The sequence below is a fragment of the Coturnix japonica genome, unplaced genomic scaffold (genome assembly GCF_001577835.2).
Source record: "Coturnix japonica isolate 7356 unplaced genomic scaffold, Coturnix japonica 2.1 Scaffold494, whole genome shotgun sequence".
Taxonomy (NCBI): domain Eukaryota; kingdom Metazoa; phylum Chordata; class Aves; order Galliformes; family Phasianidae; genus Coturnix; species Coturnix japonica.
Window position 1 is genome coordinate 19,948 of NW_015438892.1, and position 17,317 is coordinate 37,264.

Sequence of the window (17,317 nt, forward strand, 5' to 3'; positions counted from 1 at the left end):
TTGGGAAAGGTCCTTAAAGACCAGAACCCCCTATTCCCCCCATATCCCCATTATTTTCCCCTATTCCCCCCATATCCCCATTATTTTCCCCTATTCCCCCTATTATCCCCATTATTTTCCCCTATTCTCCCCTTTTATTCCCGTTCTTTTCCCCTATTCCCGCCCCCTCCCCCACATCTCCCTATGCCTCACAACCCAACAGCCAACCAGCGGCCGTCTCACTTAGATTGACAGCCCGCTCAGCCAATGGGATGCTGTTTCCCCCCCTCCAGACGTCGGGCACAACGTCTCCCCTTAGATTTAACGGCGGGGAGGCCCCTCTGGTTCGGGAAGGTGCCAGAAGGTACCGGGATGTACCGGATGTGCCGGTAATGGCCCGGCCGGCCCCAGGCCTCACGTACCGCCGTATCCCGGCTCCATGTCGCGCTCCGCCTCAGGCCTGAGGCGCCGCTCCAGCACGCACTGCGCACGCGCACCGTGCGCGCCGCCGATTGGTCCAAACCGCGCCGTTAAGCCCGCCCTCGGAAGCCAACGATTGGCTGGGCGCCAAAGCACCGCCCACCCGTAACGCCGTTGGCTGAGAGCTCCGAGGCTCCGCCTCCGCGCTGCTATTATTGGGCCTCGCCGCCCCGCCTCGCTCCTCCGTGCTGTCAATCATGGCTGATTCTGCACCTGATTGGGCGACGGCGGAGGCAGCTGCGGTTGCCATGGTGCCGCGGCCTGGTCCTTCCGCACAGCCCTGAGGGGTTTTGACCCCAGCCCTAAGCGTGACCCCGAGGGGCAGAACGGCCGCCATTAACACGAAAAGGGGGAATTGAGCTCGATTTTGGGGGTAAAAAGTAAGAAAATGGGGAACAGGGAGGGGAAAATGGGGAAGAATGAGGAATAGTGAAGGAAAAATGGCTGGAAGGGTCAGTAAGGGTGATAGGAGAAGGAGATGGGGGGGAAGGGAGGAGGGAGGGACCATGGACACAGACCATGGAGGATGGACAGAGACAATGGACAGAGATAGAGATGGATAGAAACATGATGGAAGATGGATGGAAGATGGACAGAGACAATGGAAGATGGATGGAGACAATGGACAGAGACAATGGAAGATGGATGGAGACAATGGACAGAGACAATGGAAGATGGATGGAGACGATTGACAACAGATAGAGACAATGGAAAGAGATGATGGAAAATGGATGGACGATGGACAGAGACAATGGAGGATGGATGGAGATGACTGACAACGGATAGAGACAATGGACAGGGATGATGGAAGATGGATGGAGACGATGGCTAGAGATGATGGAAGGTGGATGGATGATAGACAGAGATGATGGAAGATGGATGGAGACGATGGAAGATGGATGGAGATGATGGACAGACACAATGGAGGATGGATGGAGATGACTGACAATGGATAGAGACAATGGAAGATGGATGGATGATGGATAGAGATTATGGAAGATGGATGGAAGATGGATGGAGACGACAGAAGATGGATGGAGAAGACAGAAAATGGATGGAGACGACAGAAAATGGATGGAGACAATGGACAGAGACAGTGGAAGATGGATGGATAATGGACAGAGTCTATGGAAGATGGATGGAGACGACTGACAACAGATAGAGACAATGGACAAAGACGATGGAAAATGGATGGACGATGGACAGAGACAATGGAGGATGGATGGAGATGACTGACAACGGATAGATACGATGGACAGAGGCGATGGAAGATGGATGGAGACGATTGACAACAGATAGAGACAATGGACAGAGATGATGGAAAATGGATGGATCATGGACAGAGACGATGGAAGACGATGGACAGAGATGATGGATAGAGCTGATGGACAATGGATAGAGACGATGGCTAGAGATGATGGAAGGTGGTTGGACGATGGACAGAGATGATGGAAGATGGATAGAGCTGATGGAAGATGGATAGAGATGATGGAAGATGATGGACAGAGAGGATGGATAGAGCTGATGGATGATGGATAGACAATGGAAGGTGGATGGACGATGGACAGAGACAATGGAAGATGGATGGAGACAATGGAAAAATGGACAGAGACAGTGGATGATGGATGGAGATAGTGGACAGAGATGATGGACAGACATGATGGAAGATGGATGGAGACGACTGACAACAGATAGAGACAACGGACAGAGACGATGGAAGATGGATGGATGATGGATAGAGATTATGGAAGATGGATGGAGACGACTGACAACAGATAGAGACAACGGACAGAGACGATGGAAGATGGATGGATGATGGATAGAGATTATGGAAGATGGATGGAGACGACTGACAACAGATAGAGACAACGGACAGAGACGATGGAAGATGGATGGATGATGGATAGAGATTATGGAAGATGGATGGAGACGATGGAAGATGGACGGAGACGATGGAAGATGATGGACAGAGCTGATGGACGATGGATAGAGACGATGGCTAGAGATGATGGAAGGTGGATGGGTGATGGACAGAGATGATGGAAGATGGATGAAGACGATTGACAATGGATAGAGATGATGGACAGACACGATGGAAGGTGCATGAAGACGATGGACAGAGACGATGGCTAGAGATGATGGAAGGTGGATGGACGATGGACAGAGACGATGGAAGATGGACAGAGACAATGGACAGAGACGATGGAAGATGGATGGAAGATGGATAGAGATGACGGAAGACGATGGACAGAGACGATGGATAGAGATGATGGACGATGGCTAGAGACAATGGCTAGAGATGATGGAAGGTGGATGGACGATGGAGAGGATGGAAGATGGATGGGGACGATGGAAGATGGATAGATGGACAGAGACGATGGAAGATGGATAGAGAAGATGGAAGATGGACAGAGAGGAGGGATAGAGCTGGTGGACGATGGATAGAGACGATGGCTAGAAATGATGGAAGATGGACAGATGATGGATGGAGACAATGGAAGATGGACAGAGACGATGGACAATGGATAGAGACGATGGCTAGAGATGATGGAAGGTGGATGGACGATGGACAGAGACAATGGAGGATGGATGGAGACAACTGACAAGGGATAGAGACAATGGACAGAGACGATGGAAGATGGATGGAGATGATGGAAGACAATGGACAGAGACAATGATGGAAGGTGGATGGACAATGGACAGAGATGAAGGAAGATGGATAGATGATGGATGGAGACAATGGACAGAGACGATGGACAGAGATGATGGACAATGGCTAGAGATGATGGCTAGAGACGATGGACAATGGCTAGAGACGATGGAAGATGAATGGACAATGGACAGAGACAATGGAAAATGGATGAATGATGGACAGAGATGATGGAAAATGGATGGATGGATGATGGATAGAGACGATGGAATCCTGGAATGTTTGGAAGGGTCAGAGAATCAGAGTCATGGAATCAGAAGGGTTTGTTGGACCAGAAGGGTCCTTGAAGGTCGAAGAACCAGAGAATGGGTTATGTTGGAAGGGTCCTTAATGATCACACAACCACAGAATGGCAATAAATCTGCTTCTCCCTCATTCCAGGAGGCAGATCTGCGCTCCAGATGGTGGCAGAGACAACAAACAGTTCAGGGGTTGTAGAGCGGCGCCAAGCTTCCACCTCCTCCCAGCTCTGAAATGAAGGCAGAGTCGGGGTAGTCGCAGGTAGTCCTTTATCTCCACCCACCACAACATCCACCTCCAAGTGAAAGCATTTTACAAACAACCACAAACGTTGACACCACTGAAAAGTTTCGCTCTGCATTAAAACAGAAAGGGGAGGGAGGAATATTACAGTCACACAGAGATGATGCAGAACCTCACGCCGTACGTCGCAGAAATGAATGCCCTGCAAGGGAACTTCCACTGGCTCCAGGCAGACAGGCCAAAGAGACAACAACGTATCTTCATTAAATATAGAAAACCTTTTAAGAAGGAAGGGAGAGATTTCATCGGCCACGGTGGTGACGTTGCACTGGCTGGTACACGTGCTCAGAGGAAGTTCTCCTAAGTTACAAAGGCATCTGAGAACCAGACCACACAAAACCTAGCTACTCAAATGAAGATTCGGTTAAAAACCAAACAAACAAAACAAAACAGAACAAAAAATAAAATAAGAATCTATTTTCCCCAATCACTTTACAGGTAAAGGCTTCCACTGCCTACACAAGTTTAGTGGAACAGTAACTCAACATGTGCTATGAAATTCACAGATACAGTTACATTTCTTTTCAATGTTTTTTTTTTTTTCTTTAAAAAAAAAATGCCAGTTTTTTCATCTTTTCCATCCATTTTTACGCTGCATCCTCATCCTCAGGAGCAGCAGTGGTTTCTTCGCTCTCCTCCTCTTCTTCACCTTCTGCTGGCTGCTGCTCTTCATCCTCGGGCAGCGATTCTCCCGTGGGCTGCCAGCCCTTCTCCTCCTCCTCCCCACCTCTGCTCCTTGCACCCAGCTCCACCTCTTGTGCTTCTGCTTGGGCCTCACTTTCTCTCTTTGTCCCCTTTTCTTCCTCCTCCTCATTTTCATCTCCTCCTGGGTTCTCCTCTGGATCATTGCTTTCATCCTCCAGGTTTCTTTCCTCTTTGTTTTCATCATCTAAAATTTCTTCCTCTTTGTTCTCATTGTCTAAATTCTCTTCCTCCTTGTTCTCATTGCCCACGTTTTCCTCCTTGTTCTCATCGTCCACATTCTCTTCTTCCAGATTCTCCTCCTCATCCTTGTTTTCGTCTCCTCCTTCCACTGTCCCTTCCTCCATGTTCCCACTCGCTCCCCCTTCTCCCTCCTCATGCTCCTCTTTTTCTTCAGGATCATCCGTGAAAGGATTCTCACCCTGCAAGAGAAGGCAAACATTTCCCTGCTGACGAACCCATAACTTCACAGCAGGTCACAACAGCTGCATGCAAACCCTCCACCAGAACTTTCAGCTTTAAACACAGCACATATGTGTGCAAACCAGACAGCTCTCGGGCTCTGTGGGTAACTCCATCCTCAGCGCAGAAGAACTCATCATCAATGAGTTATGAACCAAAGTTGTTACCAAAACACACAGAAGTGCTGAAGCTCAACTACAGACGGAACTACATAGCACACAGCTGCTCTGCACACCCACCTTCAGGTATCGTTCCAGCTTCTTACTGATCAGCTTGTTGTTCAGAATGCTCCTGGCCACTACCAGGGAAGATTTCTTGGACTGCTCCATCATGGCCTGCCAGGGGTACAGAGAGAAACACATGTTTTGTCCACCTGAGGCACCGGTGTCACTGTGCAGAGAGGCAGGTCTCAGGCTCAGAAGGAACAGCAAGGCTTTACTGAAGCTGCCTTAATCAAAGCCTTGCCCGATCAATTTCACAGTGGTGACACAGGACCCTCAGAGTACAGTGCTTCTTCTCCACAGACAGCACCAAAGGTGAAGAAAAACATTTCTCCCCATTTTCAGGAACTGCCTGAGCCAACATATCCACATTTCTGCTGTTCTTGCAGCTGGAGCCTCCAAATAAATATGTATGTATTTAAATTAAAAGAAATTCCCGGGGCAGGAAGGAGGCAGCACTTACCCTGCGATTGTGGTTGTGGTCGAGTGACTTCAGGTGCTTCTGGATGATGCCGTATTGCATGGGGATGAAGAGGTCGCATGCAGCGCAGTGAGCAGCCTCCACCTTCTTGATGAAGTGCTCCATGCCGATGTCTGTAAGGGAAGATCAGAACGGGGTGAGCCCCACACACGTCATATTTCCACCAAAAATTCATTTCAAGGTGCACCAGGAGTCTTCCCAAGGGGCAGAATGGGGGTCGAGGGAAAGGGGAAGCAAACACAAGAGGATAACCCATGGGTGTCCAACCTTCAGGTTGGGTTGGAAGGGTCCTTGAAGATCACAGAACCATAAAGTGAAAGAATGGTTTGGGTTGGAAGGGTCCGTGAAGGCCACAGAACTGTGACATGATAGAATGGGTTGGGCTGGAAGGGTCCTTGAAGATCAGAGACCTATGAAACGTTTGGGTTGGAAGAAACCTTAATCCAGAATTTTCTTCTAAGGTCAGTAAATATTGGATAAATATCGTTATACCATTTTAATTATCTCATTCAAGCTCCATTTTTATTCCACATTCATAAACATCAAATCCACCTCAAATGCTCAGTGAGCCACGGCAAAGCTAATTAATAACCAAGGAGCTTCACGTAGGTGAGAACCCACCTTGTGTAAGATCCTGGTCCCTATAGATCTGCTGGATAACCGCGTTGATGTCCTCAATTGCTTTACGGCGTTCTTCAGTTTTCCTCGTTTTATTAGCAACATATTCCTGGAAGGCAACAGTACTTGTTAGGAATGGCAGCTCTGAAAACAAAAAACACCCAAATCACCCAAATCTCATTCAAGAGGATTAAAACTTCAGCAGTGCTCACCTGCAGGAAGTCTGCTGTTTGCTGGGGCAGCTTGGTTCCGACAAACTTGAAGTGTTCCTTGTGGAATTTGCTCTCCAGGTGACTGTTCATCTCGTCGTCGTAGAAGGTGCGGTATTTGCACAGCGAGCAAACGTATTGGATCCTGTTGGGACAGCGGGTGTGAAGCGGGAGGGATGCCTCAATGGAACCTCCCTTCCCAGAACCCAAATGCTTGGGGGGGGACACTGGCAAATGTCAGAGTGGAGAACCCAGCTGTGGGGCAAAGGGGAAGGGGTTGAGTTCGTGCTTTGATATTGGGTTTCTTTCACAAACCAAAGAACCAGAAGGGACCTATGGAGCTCAGCCCTCAGCCCAACCCCCTACAGCGGGTTTCCTTACAGTGTGTTGCATAGGAAAGCATCCTCATCTTTTGTAAACACTACAGACAGCTTCACAGTAAGTAAATCCAGCTAATACTCAAAGAGGTCAGACTGGTAACAAATGTTAATGATAAGGAACAGCTCAGAACGAACGTCACACCAAAAAAAACCCGAGGCCAAATTTTTTAAACCTTTCCAGACATTAAAAAGTATTTTTCTGCTCATTAAAGTGAAGATTTAACTGTGATTTAAAACAGTTCTCCCTGAATATGACGCGCCTTGGCTGGGAGAAAGGGACAGAACTGTTGTGGGAAGAAGGCATCGGTTCTTCTTGGAGAAAGACAACTACACTGAAAGAGCTCCAAAGCTTAAGAACAAACTCTTTGTGAAGGGACATTTTTAACATAAACCTGCACTTTTGCAGGCAAAAATTGGTGTTGTTTGCAAGTGGAAGAGGCAATATTTTGTCGGTTAAAAAAAGGCACTGGTTCAATGACACGCTGTGCGTTTTATTAGGTTTTACGCCGACAATATCTGCCCCCTCCCAATTTCTGTTGCAGCCATTATTTCCCCCTTTTAGAGTTACTTTAAAACCTGATCTCTGTGATGAGTGCCACTCATTCAACAGAAGGGCAGGGCTGCCTGCAACTCGAGTCCTGAGCTTCTCCCCTAACTCCATTAAGCATTTGTGGGATGCTCACTGGAGATCTGCCCATTTCTCCATCAACATGGCTGGACATGGTCAACTCAACTATGCCACAACTGTAATGCATCCGATATTCAGTACAGTCAAGAAGATAGGCAGGAAAAAAACACAGCACTGGGAAAACTGGGGAATAAAGAAAGGACCCAACCTGCAACCATCGCATTCCCCCCAGAGAAGGAAGCAACATCACTTAATAAAATAAAATAAGAGACTTTACCTTTCCACCATGCGATCCCGGTGCCTCTTCTTTTGCCTGTCTTGAGTTTTCTTGCCCGCCTGTAATTTGCGTTTGATTTGACTGATCTCTTCTTGAATTGTTAAAGCACCTAAGTGTTTAAAGCAGGTTGCATTTCAGGGCGCTACTTGAGGACAGCACCTGATTCAAGAGAACAGCCCTGGACAAGATCAGTGGTTGACCTGAAATTGCACGTCAGAGAGATGCTCGAGTCAAGGAGCTGCTCCCTCCAGCCAGGGACAACTGCACCTCAGATTAAGGATTCCTGTTTGGGGGATGTGGCACTGGAGGACAAACATACCCAAGGTGATTTCCTGGCTCTTTATTTTAATTAGTGTTTACTACTTCTGGTTTTAGAAGGTTTTAAATTAATTAGTTATAAGTTTGCTTGAGTAAGGGGGGCTAATGGTCACCACCGTTACTTCAGAGAATCAGCTTGGGTTGGATGGGTTCTTAAAGACTCCAGAACTACAGCATGGGTTGGATGGGTCCTTAAAAGATCCCAGAACCACAGGATGGGTTGGATGGGTCCTTGAAGATCCCAGAACCACGGGATGGGTTGGATGGGTCCTTAAAAGATCCCAGAACCACAGGATGGGTTGGATGGGTCTCTGAAGATCCCCGAACCATGGGATGGGTTGAATGGGTCCTTGAAGATCACAAAACTGTAAAACTGTTGGGTTGAAACTGGACCCCAACAACTGGAGGAGCCTGAATAAACCAGAGATTCAGCCATAAATCCACATCAGGGCTCTCAGCTGGTTGTGGGTACTTCTCCACATGCACATTCAGAGCACATACGAGCCCTCTGCACCCTTTCTCGTGAGCTGCTATGCATGCACACCAACTCACCTTTCTCTGAGTCTCGTCCTTCTTCATCTTCCCCTTCCTAAAATGCAAGATGGGGGTGTTAAGGTCAGCCAGAATCACACATCAGACACCACCACTGGACTTCTTCACCACTGCTGGTGTAGGACTCTACACCTGCCCTCACTGCACTGCTCCACCCTCAACCAAAACATTCTTAATTCTGAGGAACTATAACTTCTCAAGAGTTACTTACACCCCTGGAGCCTTCTTTCTCCTCTTTTTCTCCTGATTCACCTTCGGTTCCTTCCTCTGAAAGGAACGGCACAGTCAGAACTCAAGCCAAGGTCCCACATAGCAAAGTGAGGTGGCTGCGTGCCCCCTTGGGGACCTCTGTCCTCACCATTGTCGGAGTCAGAGTTGTCAGAGCCATCTGTCTTCGCTGCCTTGCTGTCTGGTTCATCTGAGCTGCCAGTTTGCTTCCGCTTCTTCCCAGTGAGGTCCTTCTTCATTTTCTTCTTCTGAGGCTGCGAGAGGAGAGAAAGGTTCATCCCTGCTGTGAGGGCGGTGCTCTCCTCACCCAGCAGTGCTTTGTTCCACTAATTTCTGGTTGGCAGAGTCCATCAGACAAGACACAGCCCACCACCTCTATGCTATAAGTAGATTAAGTAAAAAAAATAATAAATGACAATGATTTTCTCCTACCTTTAGGAAATAATGTTTTCAGATTAAAGCATGGCACATATGAACGCTCCTCGGTCTGTCCTTAGGAGATACACACTACAAAGTCAAGCCAGCAACGTGCAGAACTACACACGACCACCTCCCAGAGCGTGCTTTGGAGCCTTTTGTAGGATAACCATTTCCCTACGGGGCTGCGTAACATCCACTCGAGTTAAACGAGTAGGAGGATGTTACACAAGTACTCACTTTAAAGTCCGAATCCCACATTTTCCAGTTTCTCCTCATCCTCTGCTTCATCATTCCTCCTCCGAAGCGCATGTTCCCCGAAAATCCTCGCATCCCTTGGAACATGCTGAGCTCTGGGATGATGTTGTGGGAGAAGAGGGAAGGCAGACGGGAGGAGCCGTGGGGGCCCATGCCCCGCGGTGCGTCGTTCCATTGCCCACCCATGCGCCCCGAGTATGGTGAAGCCATGGGTCTGGTGTTGCGCCCGTCCCGCACCCAGTTCTGACCCCGTTGGCCAAAGCCATCCCGTGCTCTGTGCTGGTACTGGTCCCTGCGGTTCCCATAGAAGCTGTCATAGTGACTTTCATAGTGGTCGTCATAGGCGTTGTCATTCTCGTTCTCGTTGTAGTCGTAACCGGAGCGGTACATGTCCCGGTCGTTCATCGAGGACCTCGAGTCGTAGGATTCGTATGAGTCGTACCTGTGGAGAGAGAAGGATCAGCAGCATGTCTTCAGGGCCAGGAAGGCCATTGGTGGCCAAACAGGGTGACCATGGACTGAGTGTATTGCCAGGAAGGCCTATGGGTGGAAAACAAGTTGACTGTGAGCCAACAGGGTGCCCTTGTGGCCAAGAAGGATGACAGCAGCCAACAGAGTGCCCACACAGCCAAGAAGGCCAATGATGTGTTCTGCTCTCCAACTGGTTCTTGGATTCTGGGATCGTGTTGGCACTGTGTTAGAGCTCAGCAGAGGTTAAACCAACAAAAAGCTTCAAAATGGGTTTTTATCGGTATTTTAAACACTCCAGTGTATCACTGAGTGGAACAAGGGCTGGGACATATAGCACAGCTGCTACGTCCCTATCCACCTCCACGCATGGTAGAAGAACCAAAGCCCCATCGACATGGAAAAAACAAAGAAACTGAGCCCTCAAACCCCTCACTGCTTTGAGAGTGCCCAGGATGCCCTAAAGACCCCAAAACGCCAAGAAGAGCCCACGCTATCAGCTGTGTGTGGATACAGCCCAGTTGAAGCTCCCGTTCCTATTCCTGGACATCTAGGGACACCTGTGCACATCTACTTTTGCAAGGCAGGAAACTGACATGTGCCACAATTTGTTTAGGGTCATTTTAATGGATTAGTTCTTCCAGGAAAAGAACTTGGAGTGGATGATCTTTAAGGATGATTCCAACCCAACCATGCTTTGATTCCATGGTTCTATGACCTATAAGAACCCTTCCAACCCAACCATTCAATCGTTTCTTGGTCCTGTGACCTTTAAGGACCCTTCCAACCCAACCACTCAATAGTTCCTCGGTTCTATGACCTTTAAGGACGCTTCCAAACCAACCATGCTGTGATTCCATGGCTCTATGACCTTTAAGGACCTTTCCAACTCAACCATTCTATCCATCCACGACTCTCTGATCTTTAAGGACAATTCCAACCCAACCTGATGCTATGATTCCATGGTTCTCTGACCTTTAAGGACAATTCCAACTTAATTAGTCTACGATTTCATGATTCTACTACCTTTAAGTAGTAGATTCTATTGTTCTATGATCTTTGAAGTCCCTTCCAACCCAATAGATTCAATCATTCTACAATTTTCCCACTCACCGGTCCCCACCAGAGCCGTAGTGCCCCCCCTGCATGCTGTCAGCATCCAGGTGGGACACCATGTCCAGGCGCTGGTTCATTTTGGCAATGACGGTGTCGGCATTGCCAGCACCATCTGGGTTCATGTCCATGTCCGAGTTGCCCATATCCCATGAGTTGGAGGCAGCCATGCCGTAGCCATAGTTGCCAGAGTTGTCCTGCTCGTAGCCGTAGCCATAATTGTAGCTCTCATACCCTGAAAGAAAAATAGAGAATTCTCATTCCTGGTGATCTGCCATGAATGAATGCACCCAATGCACAGCCTCTAAAAAGCAATCTCTCTGGGTCAACACTGATGGTGGCCAAAACCCATTTTAGGCCATTTTTCAGCCTTCACCTGGGCAGCAATATCAAAGCTGGGCTAGAACAGAAACCTGAATCCTCGGCCACGTAGCCCTTCCCAGTTTGCTACAAAAATTAGGGAAGGAAGTTGTTAAAAGCTCAACAACAATTTTAAAATAAAATGGTTGCAAAAAAAAGCCCCTAAAAATTAAAGAAGAGGGGATGCAGACTCTGTATTATATCTTTTAGAACCTGAAACTAACAAAGCCATCCATCAGAAATATGCTCAAGCTGGTACTTGCCTCTGTTTGTCCCAGAGTTCCAGTCCCCATAACCTGGAAAAGAAGATAAAAAGCAAATCAGAGCCATACTTTTCACAGTAGGTTTCAGTTACTTCCAAAACGAATCAACACCCTGAATAAAAGAAATGGTGGCGAATTCAATCTATGAATGACTTCTGAACTATTCCTGAACCCAGAGGAAAGAGCTCGTGGTCAACGCATTGGTCACCATTGGCCTTCTTGCCCACAAGGTTAACACTGCTGGCCCATGCTCAACATGTTGGCCTTCAAGAGATGCAGATCCTTCCCCTGAATCAGGTCCTGTTTTTCCTTTTGGCTTCCATTTCTGCCATATCACACTGTAACACAGAACCTCTTCATGCGACAACAGCATCCTACCTAAGAAAAAGTGCTATCTCTTTTGGTTTAACACAACAAAAACTTGCAAACAGGAGGCACCTATGCAGACCTCCAAGACAAGGGAGCAGAAAGGGGTTCAAAATGTGCACAGCCAACTCCACAATTGGGCATTTTACAGGTAAAGAATTGGAGAATGAAATTGGGACTTGGCGTTCCTTGCAAGTCAACGTCTCTCTGGCCTTAGAAGAGCCTCAAATGAGCCCTCCAAAAGAAGCTCAGAAAAGACCCCCAAGAAGAGCCCCTATGTGAACCCCAAAAGGAGATCCCCAGAGAGCCCCAAAAGAGCTCTAGAGGAGACCATAAAGAGCTCCAGGAAGAGCTACCAGGTGAGCCCACAAAGAGTCCCAAATGGAGACTGGAAAGAGCTCCAAAAGAGTCCCCAAATATCAGCAAAGCTCTAAGAAAGAGCTTTCCCCAATGGGGACCCCAAAGAGCTCCAGTGGAGAAACAAATGAGCCCCCAAAAGGAGAACCAAAGACCCCAAAAGGAGCCTCAGGATCCCAACAAAGCTCCAAAAGCTCACAAACGTGCCCTGAAAGGAAACTCTGAAGAGCAACACAAGAACCACCAAAAGGAGCTCCAAAGAGAGCCCCAAAAAAATACCAACGAAGCTCTAAGGAGAGCCCAAAGGAACCCCCAGAAGTGCCTCAAAAAGCCCCAAGATCCCAACCAAACTCCAAGAAGAGCCCCCAGATGGGTCCCTCAAAAGGAGACCCCAAAGAGCTGCAGTGGTGAACCAAGAGCTCTCCTCAGTGGGGACCCCAAAGAGCTCCAATGGAGAAACAAATGAGCCCCCAAAAAAGCCTCGAGATCCCAACAAAGCTCCAAGAAGAACACCCAAATGTGTCCCATAAAAGAAGACCCCAAAGAGCCGCAATTGTGAACCAAAGCAGTCACAAAAAGAGCCCCTAAAATGAGAACCAAAGAGCCCCAGAAAGGAGCGTCAAGATCCCAACAAAACTCCAAAAGCACACAAACGTGCCCCAAAAGGAAGCCTTAAAAAGCAACACAAGAACCACCAGAAGGAGCTCCAAAGAGAGCCCCAAAAAAATACCAATGAAGCTCTAAGGAGAGCCCAAAGGAACCCCCAGAAGTGCCTCAAAAAGCCCCAAAATCCCAACCAAGCTCCAAGAAGAGCCCCCAAATGGGTCCCTCAAAAGGAGACCCCAAAGAGCTGCAGTGGTGAACCAAGAGCTCTCCTCAGTGGGGACCCCAAAGAGCTCCAATGGAGAAACAAATGAGCCCCCAAAAGAGCCCCAAAAGGAGAACCAAAGACCCCAAAAGGAGCCTCGAGATCCCAACAAAGCTCCAAGAACACCCAAATGCGTCCCATAAAAGAAAACCCCAAAGAGCCACAATGGAGAACCAAAGCAGCCACAAAAAGAGCCCTAAAATGAGAACCAAAGAGCCCCAAAAGGAGCGTCAAGATCCCAACAAAACCCCAAAAGCACACAAATGTGCCCCAAAAGGAAACCTTAAAAAGCAACACAAGAACCACCAGAAGGAGCTCCAAAAAGAGTCCCAAAAGATCCCAACAAAGCTCTAAGGAGAGCGTAAAGGAACCCCCATAGGAGCCCCAAAATCCCAACAAAACTCCAAGAAGAGCCCCCAGATGGGTCCCTCAAAAGGAGACCCCAAAGAGCTGCAGTGGTGAACCAAGAGCTCTCCCCAATGGGGACCCCAAAGAGCTCCAATGGAGAAACAAATGAGCCCCCAAAAAAGCCTCGAGATCCCAACAAAGCTCCAAGAACACCCAAATGTGTTTCATAAAAGAAAACCCCAAAGAGCCACAATGGTGAACCAAAGCAGCCACAAAAAGAGCCCCTAAAGGAGAACCAAAGAGCCCCAAAAGGAGCCTTAAGATCCAACAAATCTCCAACAAGAGACCCCAAATGGGTCCCCCAAAAGGAGACCCCAAAGATCCCAACAAATCTCCAACAAGAGCCCCCGAATGGGTTCCCCAAATAGAGACCCTAAAGAGCTGCAACAGTGAACCAAAAGAGCCCCAAAATGAGAACCAAAGACCCCAAAAGAGCTCCATGAAGATCCCCAGGAGATGCCTCCGGATCCATCCCAGCACTCACAGCCTCTTCGTACCCCTCATTGCCACCCCACAGCCCTCTGAGCTCCATCCCCGCATGACGACCACCCCCAAGAGAGGCCAAGTCAGCCCCAGAAAGACCCAAATCAGCCCCCAAAAGAGCCCAAATCAGCCCCCAAAAGAGCCCAAATCAGCCCCCAAAAGAGCCCAAATCAGCCCCCAAAGAGAGCCCAAATCAGCCCCTAAAGAGCCCAAACCAACCCCTAAAGAGCCCAAACCAACCCCTAAAGAGCCCAAATCAGCCCCTAAACAACCCAAATCAACCCCAGAAAGAGCCCAAGTCAGCCCAAAAAGAGCCCAAATCAACCCAAAAAAGAGCCCAAATAACCCAAAAGTAGCCCAATCAACCCAAAAAAGCCCAAATCAAACCCAAAAGAGCCCATAACTCAACCCATAAAAAGATCGTAGTCCCGAGATGATCAGCCCAGAAAGATGGATACCTCGCAAATCAGGTTGTGTTCGTCCAAAGAGAGCCCAAATCATATCTCCAAGAGAGCTTGTTTGAGCTCCAGAACGAGGTCCGCCAAATCGAAGCCCCACAAACACCAACACAGATACTGAAGCACCACAAAAAAGCCCCATATCAGCCCCCAATAAACAGCCAAATTCACATCCCCAAAAGAGCCCAAATCTACCCCGCAAAGAGTTATTTCCCGTATAGATTCGGACCCCCGAATAAGAGACCTCCCATCATATCAAGCCTCCGACCATAAATAAGGAAACCTCAAAAATCAGCTCCCCGTAAAAGCCCATAATCTGGTAGTATGGTACCCCCAAAAAGCAGTCCAAAGATCAACCCAAAGAGCCAATCAACGCCAAGACTCCAATATCAACCCCAGAAAGACCGCGCGAAATCAACTTCCCAGAAAAGAGTCCCATACTCAACCCCAGAAATGAGCCCAAATCAACCCCCCAAGAGAGCCCAAAATCAGCCCCCCAATGAGAGCCCATAAATCATCCCCCCAAGATAGCCAGATCACCCCCCAAGAAGCCCAAATCAGGCCCCCCCAAAGAGTAGCTCGCCGAGAAATCGTCGTCCCAAATAAATCCGAGCGTCGGGCCAGACTTATAACATGCACCGCCACCCAAATCATGTGATAGAGCCCCTAAATCAGCCACCGCTAAGATATAGTCCCAAGTGCGAGCGCCATATAAAGAGAGCCCAAATCAGCCGCATATATGCGCCGATAATCGAGGTACCTAAAGACTTCTTGAGCGCCCGAAAATCATCCCAGGAGCGCGCGAGAGAGTCGAGCGCGCCCATATGATGCGCCCTAAATTCTAAACCCCAAGGGAGCCCAAATCAAACCCAAGGGAGTCATATATATATCTCTCTATATGAATCTCCAAATCAATATCCCATATTTTCTGTATTGAAGTCTCAAACTCAACCTCAAGTAGCACCTATATATTATCATCTCATCTAAGCGTGGAGCAGGCCCAATATCAGTCTCGAGAAAAAGAGTATCTCTAATAGCGTGCATGTCAGAGACCCCGAGAGAGTGCGAGCCGCAAAAAAATATGTTGCCCGAAAACTCAAGCCAAAAAGAGCCCAAATCAGCCCAAAAAGAGCCCAAATCAGCCCAAAAAGAACCCAAATCAACCCAAAGGAACCCAAATCACCCAAAAAGAGCCCAAATCAACCCAAAGGAACCCAATTCAACCAAACGAGCCCAAATCGCCCCCTAATCAGCCCAAATCAGCCCAAAAAGAGCTCAAATCAACCAAAACCAGCCCAAATCAACCAAAACCAGCCCAATTCAACCAAACGAGCCCAAATCAGCCCCTAATCAGCCCAAATCATCCCCAACCCCTCCCAGCTCCTCCCCAAGCCCCGTCCCTTTAATTACGGCCCTAATTAACCTCATTAACCGCCCGGCCCCGCTGGGCGTTAGGCCGCAATAACTCAATTACAACCAATCAAACGGAGAATCTCCACCGGGAACCGGAACCGGGACAGAACCGGGTGTGTTGGGCCTTTAACTCCCCGTTACCGGCCCGTCCCGGCCCGTCCCGGCCCGTCCATGGAGCCCCGGACCGCCCCGCCGCCATCTTGGCCCCTCACCTGAGTAGCTCATAATGGCGGCCCCGCCGCCCGCCGCCGCCTCACAGCACAACGGTACCGGCGGGCGAGCCCCGCCTCCTCACCGCGCTCATTGGTCGGAAGGAGTCATCCGCCCGCCCTCATTGGTCCGACCTCCACGAGGTTGGAGGAGGTGATTGGTTAGAAGGGGATGTCTGTCTCCACCTCCCTCAGGGCGGTCCTGGCGTGGATTGGTGAATACAGGTGTCAATCGTCGGCTCTCCCGGCGGTCTCCTTTTTGATTGGTCAGTTGGCAGGGAGGCGGTGCCGCCGCCGTTCTCTACTCTGACTGGCCAACCGAGGGGGGAGGTGGGCGGGCTGAACGCCGCCTCCACCAATCGCGTGGCAGAACGGCCCCGAGCCGCCAGCACCGCCCACACCGACTCTTGGCCACGCCCCCTCTGAGCTCCTCTAGCCGCCATTGGCTGAGGCCCCCGAGGCTCCGCCCACAGAGGGGAAAGGGCGCGCCGGAACCACGTGGGTTCAGTGACCGACCCACGGACGGGCCGGATCCGCGTGTCCACAGCGCGGCCCAATGGGCCCAGTAATATCTGCCCCCATAATATCCCCTATGGGGTGTGTGTCCCCCATAATATCCCCTATGGGGTGTCCCCCCTGCAGTATCCCCTATGGTGTGTCCCCCCCCCATTATCCCCTATGGGGTGTCCCATCCCCCCCATTATCCCCTATGGGGTGTCCCCCCCCCATAATATCCCCTATGGGGTGTCCCCCCCATTATCCCCTATGGGGTGTCCCACCCCCCATTATATCCCCTATGGGGTGTCCCCCAACCCCAATAGCCCCTATGAGGTGTCCCACCCTGCCCCCCAATATAGTCCCTATGAGGTTCCCCCCCCCAATATCCCCTATGAGGTGCCCTCCCCCGCAGTATCCCCTATGGGGTGTCCCACCCTTCCCCCCCCCTTAATATCCCCTATGGGGTGTCCCACCCCCCCCATTATCCCCTATGGGGTCCCCCCCCCCATACTATCCCCTATCGGGTGTCCCACTCCCCAGTATACCCTATGAGGTGTGTGTCCCCCCCCATATTATCCCCTATGAGGTGT

At 49.5% G+C, this 17,317-nt stretch overlaps 2 protein-coding genes across 13 annotated transcripts in view; both read right to left on the bottom strand.

The window, feature by feature from the left end:
* Nucleotides 1-505, bottom strand: part of AKAP8 (A-kinase anchoring protein 8) — a 15,982-nt gene extending 15,477 nt beyond the window's left edge. For 5 of the 12 annotated variants that reach the window (XM_015887164.2, XM_015887166.2, XM_015887162.2 and 2 more), the window contains exon 1: nucleotides 402-502. In XM_015887164.2, coding sequence (XP_015742650.1) covers nucleotides 402-420 — 19 coding nt within the window. In that variant the 5' untranslated portion in view covers nucleotides 421-502. Of the gene's footprint in view, nucleotides 1-357 lie in introns of all 12 variants that reach the window. The other 7 variants (XR_001559768.2, XR_001559769.2, XM_015887167.2 and 4 more) reach the window with 5 other exon arrangements.
* A 3,245-nt stretch (nucleotides 506-3,750) lies between these two features.
* AKAP8L (A-kinase anchoring protein 8 like) lies at nucleotides 3,751-16,334 on the bottom strand. The gene is made up of 13 exons (XM_015887169.2): nucleotides 16,233-16,334; nucleotides 11,668-11,700; nucleotides 11,045-11,279; nucleotides 9,446-9,905; nucleotides 8,919-9,042; nucleotides 8,772-8,827; nucleotides 8,561-8,597; nucleotides 7,691-7,799; nucleotides 6,409-6,550; nucleotides 6,200-6,305; nucleotides 5,561-5,691; nucleotides 5,116-5,211; nucleotides 3,751-4,836 (listed from the first exon to the last, which is right to left on the bottom strand). The coding sequence occupies exons 1-13, from the start codon at nucleotides 16,243-16,245 to the stop codon at nucleotides 4,300-4,302; spliced, it is 2,079 nt and encodes a 692-aa protein (XP_015742655.1). The 5' UTR covers nucleotides 16,246-16,334; the 3' UTR covers nucleotides 3,751-4,299.
* Between the last annotated feature and the right edge of the window lie 983 nt (nucleotides 16,335-17,317).